Source organism: Rhodofomes roseus (genome assembly GCF_022264815.1).
Source record: "Rhodofomes roseus strain CIRM-BRFM 1785 chromosome Unknown C8Q71scaffold_25, whole genome shotgun sequence".
Taxonomy (NCBI): Eukaryota; Fungi; Basidiomycota; class Agaricomycetes; order Polyporales; family Fomitopsidaceae; genus Rhodofomes; species Rhodofomes roseus.
In genome coordinates this window covers 364741-379700 of record NW_025952981.1, presented here as the reverse complement: position 1 = coordinate 379700, position 14960 = coordinate 364741, and the positions used below count along the sequence as shown (strand labels likewise).

The 14960-nt window shown below is 57.4% G+C and overlaps 5 protein-coding genes and 1 non-coding gene across 6 annotated transcripts; 5 read left to right on the top strand and 1 right to left on the bottom strand.

Annotated features, from left to right (window-relative positions):
- The first annotated feature begins 22 nt into the window (after positions 1 to 22).
- On the top strand, positions 23 to 1528 carry C8Q71DRAFT_781714 (cytochrome b5). Its single transcript, XM_047924887.1, has 3 exons — positions 23 to 908; positions 966 to 1143; positions 1195 to 1528. Exons 1-3 carry the CDS (start codon positions 456 to 458, stop codon positions 1269 to 1271), a joined length of 708 nt encoding a protein of 235 aa, XP_047774742.1. The 5' UTR covers positions 23 to 455; the 3' UTR covers positions 1272 to 1528.
- Positions 1529 to 1636: 108 nt separating this feature from the next.
- Positions 1637 to 5788, top strand: C8Q71DRAFT_296018 (Lon protease C-terminal proteolytic domain-containing protein). The gene is made up of 9 exons (XM_047917621.1): positions 1637 to 1738; positions 1795 to 2849; positions 2903 to 3839; positions 3892 to 4059; positions 4109 to 4155; positions 4212 to 4450; positions 4501 to 4893; positions 4945 to 5212; positions 5264 to 5788. The coding sequence occupies exons 2-9, from the start codon at positions 1946 to 1948 to the stop codon at positions 5524 to 5526; spliced, it is 3219 nt and encodes a 1072-aa protein (XP_047774741.1). The 5' UTR covers positions 1637 to 1738; positions 1795 to 1945; the 3' UTR covers positions 5527 to 5788.
- A 227-nt stretch (positions 5789 to 6015) lies between these two features.
- On the top strand, positions 6016 to 7155 carry C8Q71DRAFT_861638 (PrpF protein; the record flags this gene model as incomplete). Its single annotated transcript, XM_047927926.1, has 1 exon — positions 6016 to 7155. One exon carries the CDS (start codon positions 6016 to 6018, stop codon positions 7153 to 7155), a length of 1140 nt encoding a protein of 379 aa, XP_047774740.1.
- Positions 7156 to 10766: 3611 nt separating this feature from the next.
- On the bottom strand, positions 10767 to 11993 carry C8Q71DRAFT_296108 (uncharacterized protein). Its single transcript, XM_047917622.1, has 4 exons — positions 11706 to 11993; positions 11632 to 11649; positions 11167 to 11326; positions 10767 to 11102 (listed from the first exon to the last, which is right to left on the bottom strand). Exons 1-4 carry the CDS (start codon positions 11862 to 11864, stop codon positions 10930 to 10932), a joined length of 510 nt encoding a protein of 169 aa, XP_047774739.1. The 5' UTR covers positions 11865 to 11993; the 3' UTR covers positions 10767 to 10929.
- Positions 11994 to 12091: 98 nt separating this feature from the next.
- C8Q71DRAFT_t138 lies at positions 12092 to 12186 on the top strand. The gene has a single exon. It is a non-coding gene; the product is annotated as a tRNA-Val (tRNA).
- Positions 12187 to 12255: 69 nt separating this feature from the next.
- On the top strand, positions 12256 to 14960 carry C8Q71DRAFT_850721 (amidase signature domain-containing protein). The gene is made up of 12 exons (XM_047926736.1): positions 12256 to 12335; positions 12389 to 12878; positions 12941 to 13107; positions 13170 to 13283; positions 13337 to 13364; positions 13424 to 13587; positions 13652 to 14133; positions 14190 to 14298; positions 14349 to 14411; positions 14468 to 14584; positions 14649 to 14696; positions 14748 to 14960. Exons 2-12 carry the CDS (start codon positions 12704 to 12706, stop codon positions 14943 to 14945), a joined length of 1665 nt encoding a protein of 554 aa, XP_047774738.1. The 5' UTR covers positions 12256 to 12335; positions 12389 to 12703; the 3' UTR covers positions 14946 to 14960.

The window sequence follows — 14960 nt, the reverse complement described above, 5'->3', positions numbered from 1 at the left end:
AGTACTTATGGGCATTGCAGTAGGACGATGTCGATGCAATAGCCGAATACAACTGCAAGGTCCCCCGAATGCTGTCGCTGTAAGAGCACTCATGCAAAACATGAGGCCTGGAAATGGACACTCCACGTGCGGCGCCTGAGCAAATGGGATGGAGGTGGCTCAACCTTGCACGATACAGCACTAGAGGCTTTCTCTCTTCACCGACTCTCGATATGCAGGGCTCTCGCTTGTGCTGAATTCTCTGTGCGACGAGTCCCTCGCCTCAGAAGAGAGCGAAGATGGCTCTACAGCTGTGGCAAGATCGCCCACGTGAACCTTATATAGCAAAGGCGGCCGATTTGGAACGCTCACCTTCGAGTCAACTTTCTGGTTGAGCCTCGCCAACTCGTCTCGGATTTCGTCCATACCAGGGCTGCCAATCTACTCCGGGCTCCTCCTTCCTATCATCTGCTGGAATGGCCTCCTATCTTCGCAGCTGGCTGTACAGCCAGGCCCCGGAATCGACAAACCTTCCTAAACCGAGCGATGCACCAAGAATCGTCGAAGACTCAGAGGTTCCAACCATCACGACGGAGGATGACGACGATGACTCTTCGACAGTTCATGGAGATGACGAAGACGACGTCGCGCCGTCGTTCCCCGCGCTCAATAGCGCACAGCGACTGGGCACTCAACAATCTGGCAGCGTGCCCCGTATCTTGAGCGACGCACAGCTGATGCCCCCGCCTCCCATGCCATCGTTGGCTGTACGACGACCCGGGGTGCCGAGTGGTAGTTCACTCGCGGTCCCACCTTCCACGACGAAGCCTCCGCCGAAGCTATCCACGAAGCGGGGTAAGGTCGCGTTAGCGCCAGGACACGGGCCGTTGGATTGGGCGAATCTGAAGAAGTCCGGGCAAGATCTGAGGGTTCGTACATTCCCCGCTCCTATTCAGGGTGTCAGTCTGACGTGGTCCATCCATTAGGGTGTTGATACGCTGTTGCGGGTGACGCCTTCAATGCTGAAGGAGCATAGAACACGAGACGACGCGTGGTCTGCGTTTAATGGCAAGGTGTATAATATCACGTCGTATCTGCCGTACCACCCCGGAGGCGAGAAGGAACTGATGAGGGTGGCAGGCCGAGATGGGAGCAAGCTATTCGGTGGGTCTATTCACTCTTGTGGCGCGCTTGACATGCCCATAATGCCTGCAGCCCTTACGCACGCATGGGTCAATCTCGACTACATGTTGGACACTTGCCTCGTCGGCTTCTTGGTCCCGGAGTCATAGTGGACTTTATGCGGACGTTTTAGAGGTTCAGCGTCCATGAATGCGTCTTGCTATCGATTCACTGCCCTTAACGACGTTACCCGCATTCTACCCACGTTACTACTGCACAAACTCCCATAGGTCGGACATTACCCATACGTCGTCTCTGCATATCTAATACAGGAATATTTATCGGGACCACGATCAATCCCCTTCACTGTTCAATTATGCCGGTGTAGTTCTGTACCAAGGTCAATGCAATGTCCTGAGGATCTCAACTTACTGTAGTGGGCCCCCGAGATGGCATTCCCGAAGGCGCGGTTGATTTGCAATCATTTTTGGCTGAATAAGTCAGCTAAGCGACACGTAAGGCCATTTGACGCCAAAAATGTGTGTGCATGTCATCGACGCGTTCGTCAGCGCGGCGAGCCCATCTCTTCCTCTTCCTCCGCCATTCACTTGTGCGGCCCACTCACGATACACAAGAGGTATGTCGGCCGCTCGGTCTATTCCTACCAATTTCTGACATTCTCGTCTCTCTCAGACGACAACTTGCACCTGGCGGGTCGCATACAGTCACGCTCGCCTGACCAGTCATATCTAATCGGACTTGCACATCCAGCAAGTGTGCAGGTGGTGCAGTGCCGCTGGAACACGTTCTCCGTCGATAGAGCACACTGCCGACTTCATTGCGTATGAACTTTCTCGCCAGCCTTAGAACAGCTCGGACACCTGCTACGCGGACATGTAGCCGCCAACTACTCTCGCTCTCGGAACCCGGTCCCTCGAGGTTAGCACCGCAATTGCCGTCTAGAGTCCCGAAGTCCTCGTATGCACCACGGCGTTCCTTCTACTCAACGACAGTCAACGACTGGCAGTCCTCGTTGATTGCGCAGTATCCGAGGTGGGTGAACAACAAAGCTCACCATGCACGGACAGTGCCAGAGATCAAGGAGGGAGAGGATGCGGACTCGGACAAGTCAGAAGTAGTGCGCATGGATGGCGAAGAGGACGGCCAGGCTCCTCCAGCCCAGTCAGCGCCTCCCGCATCGTCCTCGTCATCGTCCTCGTCCGGGGACAATCCGGAAAGCAGCGACCCTCCGTCATCACCACCTCCCGAACCACCCGCGCCTCCACAGACGTCAATATCCAAACAGTCTGTCCCGGAAGTCTATCCCCAGGTCCTGGCACTCCCCATCGCTCGTCGTCCCCTCTTCCCCGGTTTCTACAAGGCAGTCGTCATTCGGAACCCCGCGGTCGTTGCAGCGATCAAGGAGATGATGCGTCGCGGCCAGCCGTACCTCGGTGCGTTCCTTCTCAAGGACGAGCAGACGGACAGCGACGTGATCACGGACATCAACTCGGTGCACCCTGTCGGCGTGTTCGCGCAGATCACGAGCGTGTTCACGGCGGGCGGTAAGGAGGATGACAAGGAGGAAGGGCTCACGGCTGTTCTGTACCCACACCGGAGGATCAAGATCACGGAGCTGATCAAAGGCGGCAGTGCAAAGGTCGAGTCTGCAGAGGAGCCTGCACAGGAGTCTGCGTCTGCGGAGGAGTCTTTACCTACGCCGCCACCTGAGCCGACTGGTACACCAGGTATGCTGACCCCAGTTCGTTGCGTGATACCACGATCGCTGAATGTCTATTAGGACCCATCCAGACCTCGTTCCTGCAGAACTACGCGATTTCCATCGTCAATGTCGACAATCTCGAGACGCTGCCCTACAACAAGGACGATCAGTACATCCGGGCGTTCATGTCTGAGATCGTCTCTGTGTTCAAGGACATCGCGCAGCTCAACCCGCTCTTCCGCGACCAGATTACCAACTTCTCCATCAACCAGGTTGCGTCGAACGTTTTCGATGAGCCGGACAAACTCGCCGACTTCGCCGCGGCAGTCTCTACCGGTGACGTGAACGAGCTGCAGGACGTCCTCGAGAGCCTGATCGTCGAGGATCGTCTGCGGAAGGCGCTTCTCGTGCTCAAGAAGGAGCTGATCAACGCCCAGTTGCAGAGCAAGCTCGCGCGCGACGTGGACAGCAAGATCGCGAAGCGCCAGCGAGAGTACTACCTCATGGAGCAGCTCAAGGGCATCAAGAAGGAGCTCGGCATGGAGTCGGACGGGAAGGACAAGTTGATCGAGAAGTTCAAAGAGCGCGCGGCGGCGCTGAAGATGCCCGAGGGCGTGCGGAAGGCTTTCGACGAGGAGCTGAGCAAGCTCATGCACCTCGAGCCGTCCGCGTCCGAGGCGAACGTCACGCGGAACTACCTCGAGTGGCTCACGCAGATCCCGTGGGGCCAGCACTCGCCAGAGAACTACTCGATCGCACACGCACAGAAGGTGCTGGACGAGGACCACTATGGGCTCAAGGACGTCAAGGACCGTATCCTCGAGTTCCTCGCGGTCGGCAAGCTCAGGGGGACGGTCGAAGGCAAGATCATCTGCTTGGTGGGACCGCCTGGCGTGGGCAAGACGTCAATCGGCAAGTCTATCGCTCGTGCGTTGAGCAGGCAGTTCTTCCGATTCTCTGTCGGCGGCTTGACGGACGTTGCGGAGATCAAGGGTCACAGGCGTACTTATGTTGGGTAAGTTGCCCGTACAGGTAGTGCTAGACTCGAAGTATTGACCACGTCCTAGGGCATTACCGGGCAAGATCATCCAGGCATTGAAGCGAGTCGGGACGGAGAACCCGTTGGTGCTGATTGACGAGGTTGATAAGATTGGCCGAGGAATCAACGGCGACCCCTCTAGTGCGCTCCTTGAGATGCTGGATCCCGAACAGAACAACGCCTTCCTTGACCATTAGTAAGTTGCCGCTCAGAATGCCTAGCGCGGCTATTGATGGTGATCCCAGCATGGATGTTCCTGTTGACTTGTCCCGCGTTCTCTTCGTCTGTACCGGTGAGTCCATCAGCCATGCGTCCGATGATGGCTGTGACTTACGCCTTATGTCACAGCAAACACTCTTGACACCATCCCGGCGCCCTTGCTGGACCGCATGGAGGTGCTTGAAGTTAGTGGATACGTCTCGGAGGAGAAGTGCAAGATCGCCGAGCAGTACCTGCAACCGCAGGCCAAGGAATCGGCTGGTCTGAAGGACGCCGATGTTCAGCTGGATCCGACTGCGATCGATGTTCTCATCAAGTACTATGCTCGCGAGAGTGGTGTACGGAACCTGAAGAAGCACGTCGAGAAGGTACGCTGCATCAGTATGGCACGTTGAATAACGCTCACCACATTTCGTAGATCTACCGCAAGGCTGCCTTGAAGCTGATCCAGGACTTGGGGGAGGACGCATTCCCCGAAGCAACTGCCAGCGCTGCCGAGGACAAGGACAAGGGCACGACAGTAGAGAAGCAGGAGCCGCCTCCGAACGACCCCGCCGCGCCGGAGTCTACCGTCCCGAAGACAGACAAAGAGGGCCCGTCTGAGCTCAAGGTCACCACTGTCGAACGCAAGCCGTTGAAGGTCCCCGACACCGTGCATGTCCGCATCACGCCGGAGAACTTGAAGGACTACGTCGGGCCGCCGATCTACTACCGCGACAGGATGTATACTAGGCCTCCGCCGCCGGGTGTTAGCACCGGTCTGGGATATCTGGGTAATGGTTCGGGAGCGGTCATGCCGATTGAGGCTACTGTGAGTAACCCGTCAATTGTTGTTGTGACTATGCGTCTGACGTCCGAATAGACGATGCCTGGCAAAGGTGGTTTGCAGCTCACCGGCAAGCTCGGAGAGGTCATCCGGGAGAGCGCTCAGATCGCTATGAGCTGGGTCAAAAGCCACGCCTACGAGCTCGGGATAACGTCGACGGCGGACGAGCAGTTCATGGTTGATCGGGACATTCATCTCCACATGCCAGAGGGCAGCATTGGCAAGGAAGGGCCCAGCGCTGGCACTGCCATTACGACGGCGTTGGTATCCCTCTTCACCAAAACTAAGGTCAACCCTGATATCGGTACGTTCACACATGTGTTGTCGCCGTTCACTTTACTGATATTCTCTGTAGCTATGACTGGTGAGATCTCCCTTGTTGGACAGGTACTGCCCGTTGGTGGTCTGAAGGAGAAGATCCTCGCTGCGCACCGCGCAGGCATCAAGACGATCATCGCGCCCGAGGCCAATCGTCCCGACATCGAGGAAAACGTCCCAGAAAGCGTGAAGACTGGCATCCGGTTCGTGTACGTCGAGGACATCCGGGAGGTCCTGCACGAGGTGTTCCGCGGCGAGCCGGTCGCGGATCGGTGGAAGGACACGCTTGCCCTGCCATGATCGTCGTCCGTTACGTTCGTTAATTGCTGTGTCGATATCCGTACCATTTGCACTAGGTTAGAGCACGCTTGTCCCACGGCGACATTACTACAATATCTGTATATTATCAACGCGCCCAACCCAGCTCCATGTATCATCAGCATCGTACTACTCAGAGAATCGTCCGTGTTCTCGCAATCCGGGCTATCGACCTTGAGGTTGAACATGTGAGTCTCGTTCGCAGTGCGGTGCGTCTAGACGCGCGTACGCCCAGCACGACCTCAGGCTGTTCCGGCCATCCATATAGTCTACTGTTACAGCGATCCTCTGTTCTTGCTGCCTGGTCTCTGCTATCGCCTGTGCTCTATGTCCGCCATGAATGTCTGTGCAAGGACGCCAGGGCTATTGCGTCTATCGCCGACTGCTCACTTTCTCCTTCGCGGACCAGGACTCGTTCTCAGAGCACACAATTCTACGTCTGCAGTGCCAAATATTATGCTGGCCACGTTCATGAGAGGCGGTACGTCGAAGGGCATATTCCTGAAGCGTGCAGACCTACCGAGCGACACCGCCCAGTGGGACCCCATCTTCCTGGGCATCATGGGTTCGCCCGACCCTAAGTACGGGCGACAACTCAACGGCATGGGCGGAGGCGTCTCGAGTCTCTCCAAGGTCTGCGTCGTCGGGCCGCCGTCGGAGGAGCAGCGCGCCGCGGGCATCGACGTCGAGTACACCTTCGCCCAGGTGGGCATCCGCGACGAGCTCGTCGACTACTCCGGCAACTGCGGGAACCTCTCGAGCGTGATCGGCGTCTTCGCGCTCGACGAGGGCCTCTGCGTGCCGCGCGCCATAGACACGTCCGCGCGCGTGCCGACCGCGACGGTGAGTGCGTGGAACACGAACACGCAGAAGCGCATCGACGCGACGTTCCCCGTCTTCCTGGAGAGCGAGCGGCCGACCGCCCTGCTCGGCCTGGAGGAGGAGGCCATCGCCGGAGTGTCCGGGAAGGCGTCCAGGATCACGCTCGACTTCGTCTCGCCGAGTGGTGCGCGCACGGGCAAGCTGCTCCCTACGGGGCAGCCCGTGGACATCGTGCAGTTCGCGTCTGAGGGCAACACAGCAGCCGTGCCCATGTCCCTCGTGGACGCCACGAACCCGACCGTCTTCATCACTGCAGACGGCCTCCGTGCTGCGGTGCCGAAGGCCAATACACTCGACTATACGAGTGAACATACGACCGTCCCTATCCAGCTTGCAATCGAGCAGCTCCGCCGCCTGGGTGCGGAACGCATGGGACTCGACCCGCAAGCGGAGGCGCAGCCCAAGATCGCCATCCTCAGCGAACCCGCCGCGGACGACTCAGAGTCGGACATCGTCGTGCACGCGTACTCCATGGGCGTGTTGCACAAAGCGGTACCCATGACGCTCGGACTGTGCCTTGGGGTCGCGGCGGGGGTGGAGGGCTCAATTCCGTGGCAGATCGCTCGCTCACGCGGCGCGAAAATACCGACAACGGGCGACAGCATGGTCAGGATCAGACACCCCGGTGGCGTCGTCGTTGTCGGGGCTGCGAGGAAAGACGGCGATGTGACGAGCGCAAAAGTGGTGCGGACTGGCAAGAGACTCATGAAAGGCATCGTCTGGTGGTAGCTGTCGCGCTGATTGGTCTCATCCGGATATGCCAGTTATTTTATCATGTAGGTGCACAATGTGGATGATGTATTTTTATAGGATGTGTGCAGAGCGGTCAGTTCAGGAAAGCAACGACAGAACAGCTCGACAGATAGATACGACGATGCAGACACTAAGGACGAACAACACTATTCTATATAACAACAGTTGAGAGATCCATTTTGAACGCACGGATGCACGAAAAGCCTTCAAGGCTCCACCATTGCCATCGGCCTGTTCCAGGGGAATTCGGGAAACTCGAATACAGTCAGGGTGTGCAGGAAGCCCTTCCATTTCGCTGCGTGGTTTCGGCGCTGCTGCAATTCCTGCAGCTGCGAGTCGACAGGCGTGTGGATATTGAGCGTGAAGACAGAGTCGGAGTGGTCCCGCAGCTGGTAGACGTGCATGACGTTCTTGCCGAGCGTGACATGTTCGCTTAGGTCGACGACCTGCTCCGTCTTGCGCTGGGTTTCTAGCGTGAGCAACATGGTACTGTCAAACTGAGGCGTGCTCACCATGAGAGGCGGAGAAAGCGTGATTCTGTGCTCGCCACTTGAATTGGTGAGCTCGGCCCAGAGTCGCCCGTCTCTAGGCCACTTCATGACGACGCCCCGACAGAGTTTCTCGTACGAGGAGTCTGCGCCGTTTGACCTCGCCCGTACGTAGTCCACGCAGTCGTTGAAAGGATAACACGAGAATGATACACATTTAGCCTGCGACACATCACTGCAAGTGGGTCAGACCAGTACACAGGAAGAGAGCAAAGCTTCGACTCACTCAGTTGATTTGTAGCGTCCTACCCACCGCGACAAAGACGCCATGAGTTCAGCATCGACGTTGAACTCAAATGCCATCATACTCTCCGAGGACCCACGACGACAATCGAGGATGCATAGCTCCGAGTACGCAAGCGGCTTGTTCAGATCAATGTGAGGCGACGGGATGGAGAGTGTCGTAGACTGTGGTGGGGGCAAGGCGGGAAGTTGTATTTCACCCTCTTCTACGGTCTGCTGCATGGGAGACGGTATATTGGAGATGGTGATGGGTGGCTCCTCGTACTCATCTGCCTCGCCTTCCTCTTTCTCCGCGGGGGGGCCTCTGGGTGCTTGGACCTCAGTCTCATCTGCCTCGCCCTCCTCTTTATCCCTATTGTCTTCTGTCGATGCTTGGACCTCGACGTTGTCAGACACGCGAGATGGAATCTCCATTGTCTGCTCAAACTCCGCCCCAGCGTCTGCGGGAGATGCTTGCTGGGTGTCAAGCACGCCTTGCATGGCCTCCGTGGGGCTTTCCTCCGAAGCTGGGGGACCACCAGTGACGGTCGGTTCTGGTGTTGAATGCTCAGACGTGGATGCGGAGTCTGAAGCCGGGTGGCCGACATCGGAAGCTGGTGCTGGTTCTGGTACACTGACCATTGCAACTTGTACTGGGACCGGTTGATCGTCGATGCGAGCAGCTGTCTCCGGGGCCGGATGATCATCCTCAGCAACATGAGGTGCAGGTGTAGGCGACGATGACTTCGTCCTTCGCTTTCGCCTTGCATCATCCTCGACGTCGTCCTCAGGATGCGACTGAGAACGCGATCGCTTGCGAGGGACGGCGGGGCCAGACGGCGGAACGAGGACCACAATTGACTCACTTGGAGTCGGCGAGCGAGTTTCTGTTGGCCAGTCTGTTGGCCACTCAGCCGGTGCTAATTTGAACTACATAGCAGTGAGTCGTTGGGAACGGTAGTGTATGCATCGAGAAAACGTACGTCAGTTCCATCGGGCCTCGTGTCCTGAGCTACCGCATCCACAATCCTCGACACAATATCCCCCGACATCCCCTTCTGGTCGGCCAGCTCCTGTATGACCCCTTCGTAGGGCTGGTCTGTGCTCAATGAAGGCTCAGCCGCTGTGGGATCCATGGTAAGCGGCAGAGTGGTTGTGACAGGCTCTGTGTCCACGTCCATACTTATATCATCCACTCTGTGGTCCACCACGCCTTGAGGCTGTGGGTGGACCTGGCCAGGCGCTGGCAATTCAGCACTGGCCACACCGGTATGAGGATTGTCATTGGTCGCTGACGGTGCCTCGTTGACAGAGACGGCACTGGAACCCCTGTCGTCGCTTTGACCTGGTGCGGGCTCCCTGACGACATCCATGGCTGGCTCTTCTGCCGCTTCCTTAACAGCAACGCCAACGCATGGGATGCTGTCGATCTCCATAGGCTGAGAACCCAGCCTCGCTGGGTCTGCTTCGGGACTTTGCACCCGGTCGCCCATGACGATGTCCTCCGAAGGAGGTTCAGGTGAGTGAACTACCGCAGACTCGGAGGCTCCTGGTTGTGGTTGGCCGTTGTCGGACGTAGGCTGTTGTTGAGGCTCTGGGCGCTGCTCCTGCTGGTGCGGCACACCAGAAGCCTCTCCTATCATCTGCGCATCCGCCAAGTCAACGGAGGCGGCCTTTGGCTCTCTGGTCGCTGCTCCATTACTGTCTTCCATCACGACGTCCTTGTCAGTTTGTGGAGGATGGGGTAAGCTCCCGTCCCTTTGTCCTGCTTGGCCATTCGCAGCAACGGGCTCAGTTGCGCTACCGTTCGCCTGTGGCGCACTTGAACGCCCCTCCTCAGGTGGTGGATTCAGACGAACAACCATTAGGCCCGGTGAGTTTTTCTTTCTCTTCAGAGGCTTGCTCGTAGACGACATGCTCTCCGGGACGATGTGGAACTCTTGCGACGGCCGCTTCTTCCTGGTCGACTTCGGAGAGCTCGGAGCTGTCATCTGTGCGCGCAAGTCGACTTCCGCTGGTCTGTTTGGAGAAAGCGAAGTCGACAGGATTGGAGTTGGCGGCGCTCGATCCGCTGCTGGAGCCGCTGCGGCAGGAGGAGGCGTCGATTCTGCAGAGATCGCCGAAACGGCTGTCGTTTGCTTTGACAAAGCGGGCGCTGGTCCCGGGGCAGGGGCAAAAGTCACCGGAGGAACAGCCGTTCCATTCATTGTGGAATCAACCTCAGGTGCAGCTGCGACTGGAGTACCGCTAGCCCTTGAGCCAGAAGGACCAGGTACAGACCCCTCCCTTGGGGTCTGAGGCTCAGCCTGCGCATTCGTCGCCAAGTCCACCTTTATGGGTGGCGCTATGCTCGCGATACTAGTAGAAGGCGACGCAGGCTGAGAAGCCTTGCTTGCTCTGGCAGACTCCCAGTCCGCCAGGTCCGCGAGGATGAAGTCATCCTCTGTCAACCGTTTCTTTTTCTTCTTCTTCGCCTTCTGCTTGGCCGACGCTGCAGAGATTGACTCGGGGGCCTCGGTCGGCTTTGCATCGCCTGGCGCCGCTGACGATATCGACGGCGAAGAGACAGATGAGATGACAGGCGACGCGACTTGAGCAAACGAAGGACCTGCACTGGGGGCAGAATGGGTCAGGTCGACGGCCGGTGTGCTCATGCTTGGGGAACGTGCGTCGACGTTAGCTATCGGCGCGGATAGGCTGGGTGTGGCAGGGCCAGGCGAGAACGCGGGCAAGGTCTGCTGTGGTTCCTGCTTCAGCGAAGAAAGTGGGACATGTATGGAGACTGGTGGAACGACAAAACCGCTCTGCGGGGACGGGGACGAGTGCAAGGCCGGCGGGCCTTGCGCAGGCTGTTGCAAAGACAAAGACAATGGAGGGACTGGCGTCCCTGAGCACGCTCTACCAGACCCTGGAGGTGTCGCCCGGGCATACCCTGTGGATAGTGTTCATCGCCTTCCATCGTGCACCAACAAATCTCGCACTAACCTGCAGCAGCCGACCCTGGAATGACTGGCGTGTGCAGGCGATTCACCGGCGAAGCTGAGTGCGCTGCCCTATGCATGATGTGCGGCGACGCACTGTGGGATGGCGGTCGTGTTGGCTGCGTCGCCGGCAAGTCGAAGTTGATCGTCTGCAGGAGGGCTCGCAAGCGAGCTATTAGTGGCGACATGAACAATGCATCAGGGAGGACTACAATGGAGTGCTTCAATGCGCTTACCTTGGAGCTGCGGCTCTGGGAAAAGGTGGTAGAAGGGTGCCACTGCCTTGAGCAGCTTGATGTAGGGCTCGACCCATGGCTTCAGCGATTCAGGGCACTCGCTTATGTGGAAGGGTTTGTCAGGTGCATTGCTGTGACGACGTACTTGTGAGTTGGCAGTCTATGGACGTTCTGCGTTCAGCTCTCTGTATCGGACAATGTACGAAGTAAATGGCAAGATTACGCTCCATAACGAAGGAGAGTACTCATAACTGAGTTTACAGCACGCGCAAGCTGCATTGTCTACTTCTCGGTGTGTCATCGCCCCAGTCACTCCATGCCGCCGACCAATAGCACTTTAGGTCGTCAATCCACAAACGACGTCTGTCTGTACACGACCTCCGCGCTCCCGTTTTACAGCCCAGCGCCGGCGGCGAACAGGTAGTTCGGCTCACACTACATTGACAAAGGAAAGGCTGGACATACCTCGAGCAATTCCACAATCTTTGGGTACGCCTGGCGTCAGTCGCGCTCTGCGGACCACTATGTCGAGTACTCACCACCGGGCGTGCAAATGGGTAATATGCCTTGTCCCGCGCTGCCCACAATGCCAACTTGTCGGCCGTGGCAGCATACAGGCCCACGTTGTTCTCGCTGAGGTTCCTGCGGAAGAGAGGGAATAACTTCTCGTTATTCTTCTCCGCATTGCGGCCTGACATCGAGTTCAAGTGTGATACAGTGCGCACAGCACGTACGAGACGACCGCTGAGCACTTCTCGACAGCCTAGACAGTGTTGTCCAAGTGGTGTCAGACTTCCAGTGGGCGGTAAAACACAGGACGGGCGGCCATAAGGCGGCCAACGCGGGATTCGAACGCATGGGGGAACCGAATTGGATCGCCACCCATGATGGTGTCGGGGTTAGCTCAAGCGGGTATCTAGGATCAGGTTCTGTGGTCTAATGGTTATGACGTCTGCTTCACATCGGAACTGTTTTCCGAGTTAACGCTGAAGGTTCCCGGTTCGAGCCCGGGCAGAATCATTTTGCTCGTCTCAGATGCTCAACATTTTTGAAGTTGAATATACTGATGTTCTTCATTCACACGCTGGGGTCCACTCGAATAGCATACGTACTACGTACGTGAACTCTCAGTCTCACCGCAAGACCCGAGGAGTTTGTGTTATAACTAAGTACGTGAGTTTTGCCAGTGCACTGGCAGTCATAGAACTGAATCACCGACTAGGCCCCCTTCAGATGACAATGAGCCTGGGCAGTGGACAAACGAGCCGGCTGCTGCTGGCCTTGAGTAATACCGGCCAAAGTCTTATCTTGAAGTCTATATGTTCGCAGAAGCCATCCACCCGGAGCTCCTTCAGCTCCATTGCCATGGGTGTGCCTCGGTCTCCCGTCCGTCGATAAGCAGGCTGACTTCCTGGGGACCTGGCCTTCGTCTTCTATCTCTCCATTGCGAGCCAATGGTGACGTATATCTGTAAGCACTCCTGCGAACATGAAATGGCCTACGTTCCGATCCCTGAATCCTCATCCTCCCCGACTCGATGTCTGCCGCTCTTGCTGACCCTCCCGCTCCCAAGCAGTCACCCGTCACACGAGATGTCCTCCAGCAGACGGCTGCGAAGATTGGTGTCCGCGTTCCAGCAGAGAAGGAGATTGAGTTCACCGAAATGCTAGCGAGTGCCAGGGAAGCAATGGAGCAGGTGTTAGCTATGGATGGTACGCAAAGTAGTATTTCCGAACGTCTCAAACGCTGAGGAACGCCTGTCAATCGCATATAGATTATTATCCAGTGCCTGACCTAGAGAAGTACCCTCGCACAGAGATCGCACCTGTTCCTGCGGGCGAGAATCCGTACAACGCCTGGGCTACTAAGGTAGTAGTAAAGAACCCCAACAAAGAGGAGGTGGAAGCCGGTATCCTCGCGGGCAAGCGAGTAGTTCTGAAGGTAATGCATGAAGCGACGCGTAGAGCCTCTAGACTGCTGCACGGATAACAACACGACTTCAGGATAACGTTTGTCTCGCTGGCGTCCCTTGTCACTTCGGGACAGACGTCTTCACAGATTGGGTACCACACACAGACGCCACAGTTGTCACTCGCACACTTGAAGCAGGCGGAATAGTACGTCTTTCATAGTACGACCGAGCAACGAGACAGTCTAATGGTGTGCGCAGATCATTGGGAAGGCCACATGCGAGAGCTGTTCGTGATCTTGTCAGAACTTGCCTTCAGAAATCCCCTGACGTCGACCAACCATACAGTTTCAGCCTTCGGAATATCAAACACTTCGGCAATCGGTCCTGTGGGCAATCCGTACGACAAGACACGGTCTGCCGGCGGCTCTAGTTCTGGTTGCGGTGTGCTCATCGCAATCGGCGAGGCTGACCTTGCCATTGGCGGGGACCAAGGAGGTTCCATCCGTCTGGTGAGCATTTGTTCTCTCCAGCCTCAAGCCTCAAATTATATACCCGGCACTTATCTTCTCACAGCCCGCCTCGCACGTCGGCATCGTCGGGCTGAAGCCGACCTTCGGGCTCGTGCCCTACACTGGCATTGTCTCCAACGAAGTCTCGCTCGACCACACCGGGCCCATGTCGCCCGACGTGCTCTCGAACGCCCTGCTCCTCCGCGCCATCGCAGGCACAGACGGAATCGACGACCGGCAGATCGCCGGCACACCCTCACGCGCACACGTCCCTGACTATCCCGCGCTGCTGGCAGCGGCGCGAGGCCGGCCGGGCGCCCTTCTACAGGTAGGCTTGCCGTCGAACGCGACTGGCTCGGAGCCGGGAGAGACGCGCAAGATGCGGGTGGGCATCCTGAGGGAGGGTGGGATGTGCCAGGCGGCGGACCCGAGGGTGGTGGAGTGCGTGACTCACGCGGCGAGGAAGTTCGAGGAGCTCGGCGCGGAGGTCGTGGAGGTCAGCGTGCCTGGCCATGTGCAGGCGTCGTTGATTGGCCGCGCGCAGAGGTGTGTGTCTGTGGGTGTGCGGTGATTGTGTCCGAGGTACGCTGAGCACGCGACAGGTTCTCGCAAGCAAACAACATGCTGGGTCGTGCGAGCGGGACGCGGCAGTTGTACCTGACCGACTTTGTGGAGAAGGTCCTTCCGTGGAACCAGGGGAAGTTCGATAAGGTGAGCTTAATACGCCGCGGACCTGGATCTCACTCAGCCGTTACCTACAGCTTTTTGCAAACTCCGCGAACATTCTCATCAATGGCATCTACGCCGACGAACATTATCCGCAGGTACGTGCGAGACCCTCGTACATAAACGGGCGCGTTTGCCACTGAGATGATCCCAGCTGCATGGCAAGACCCACAACCTTTTCCGTAAGTTGCGGTCAGAGTACGACGCTGTCCTCGAGGACGTCGACATCATCGTCATGCCAACAATCCCATGGGTCCCCAAGGTCATGCAGGTCAGGCGACTAGATGCATTACCAAAAAAAAACGTTGTGTCTTGAACTCATGGTCTATGTCCAGCCACGGGAGGCACCTCTCCTCGACCACTACAAGGATTACAATGGACTGGTCAGTATTTAGTACTTAGTACAGTACTGCGTGCTGAAGCCATCTCAAAAGACATTCAACACGCTGCCGTTCAACAACACCGGCCATCCCGCGTTGTCCATCCCTTGCGGAATGCTATCTCCACCAGAGGGCCCAGAAGCTCTGCGACTGCCAATCGGCATGCAGCTGGTCGGGAGGTTCTGGGAGGAACTCACGCTGTACAAGGCCGCGTTGGCATGGAGCGATGCGTACAACTGGAAGGAGCTCTGAGAAAGTAGGGGATGC

Coding starts and splice junctions, on each gene's coding strand:
- C8Q71DRAFT_781714 (XM_047924887.1), top strand. CDS start 456: ATGGCCTCCTATCTTCGCAGCTGGCTGTACAGCCAGGCCCCGGAATCG. Junction 909..965: donor AGTCCGGGCAAGATCTGAGG/GTTCGTACATTC, acceptor TCCATCCATTAG/GGTGTTGATACGCTGTTGCG. Junction 1,144..1,194: donor AGATGGGAGCAAGCTATTCG/GTGGGTCTATTC, acceptor TAATGCCTGCAG/CCCTTACGCACGCATGGGTC.
- C8Q71DRAFT_296018 (XM_047917621.1), top strand. CDS start 1,946: ATGAACTTTCTCGCCAGCCTTAGAACAGCTCGGACACCTGCTACGCGG. Junction 4,156..4,211: donor CGTTCTCTTCGTCTGTACCG/GTGAGTCCATCA, acceptor CTTATGTCACAG/CAAACACTCTTGACACCATC. Junction 4,451..4,500: donor TGAAGAAGCACGTCGAGAAG/GTACGCTGCATC, acceptor CACATTTCGTAG/ATCTACCGCAAGGCTGCCTT.
- C8Q71DRAFT_850721 (XM_047926736.1), top strand. CDS start 12,704: ATGTCTGCCGCTCTTGCTGACCCTCCCGCTCCCAAGCAGTCACCCGTC. Junction 13,365..13,423: donor GAAGGCCACATGCGAGAGCT/GTTCGTGATCTT, acceptor CCAACCATACAG/TTTCAGCCTTCGGAATATCA. Junction 13,588..13,651: donor AAGGAGGTTCCATCCGTCTG/GTGAGCATTTGT, acceptor ATCTTCTCACAG/CCCGCCTCGCACGTCGGCAT.
- C8Q71DRAFT_296108 (XM_047917622.1), bottom strand. CDS start 11,864: ATGTCAGGCCGCAATGCGGAGAAGAATAACGAGAAGTTATTCCCTCTC. Junction 11,103..11,166: donor CCCAGAGCCGCAGCTCCAAG/GTAAGCGCATTG, acceptor CGCCACTAATAG/CTCGCTTGCGAGCCCTCCTG.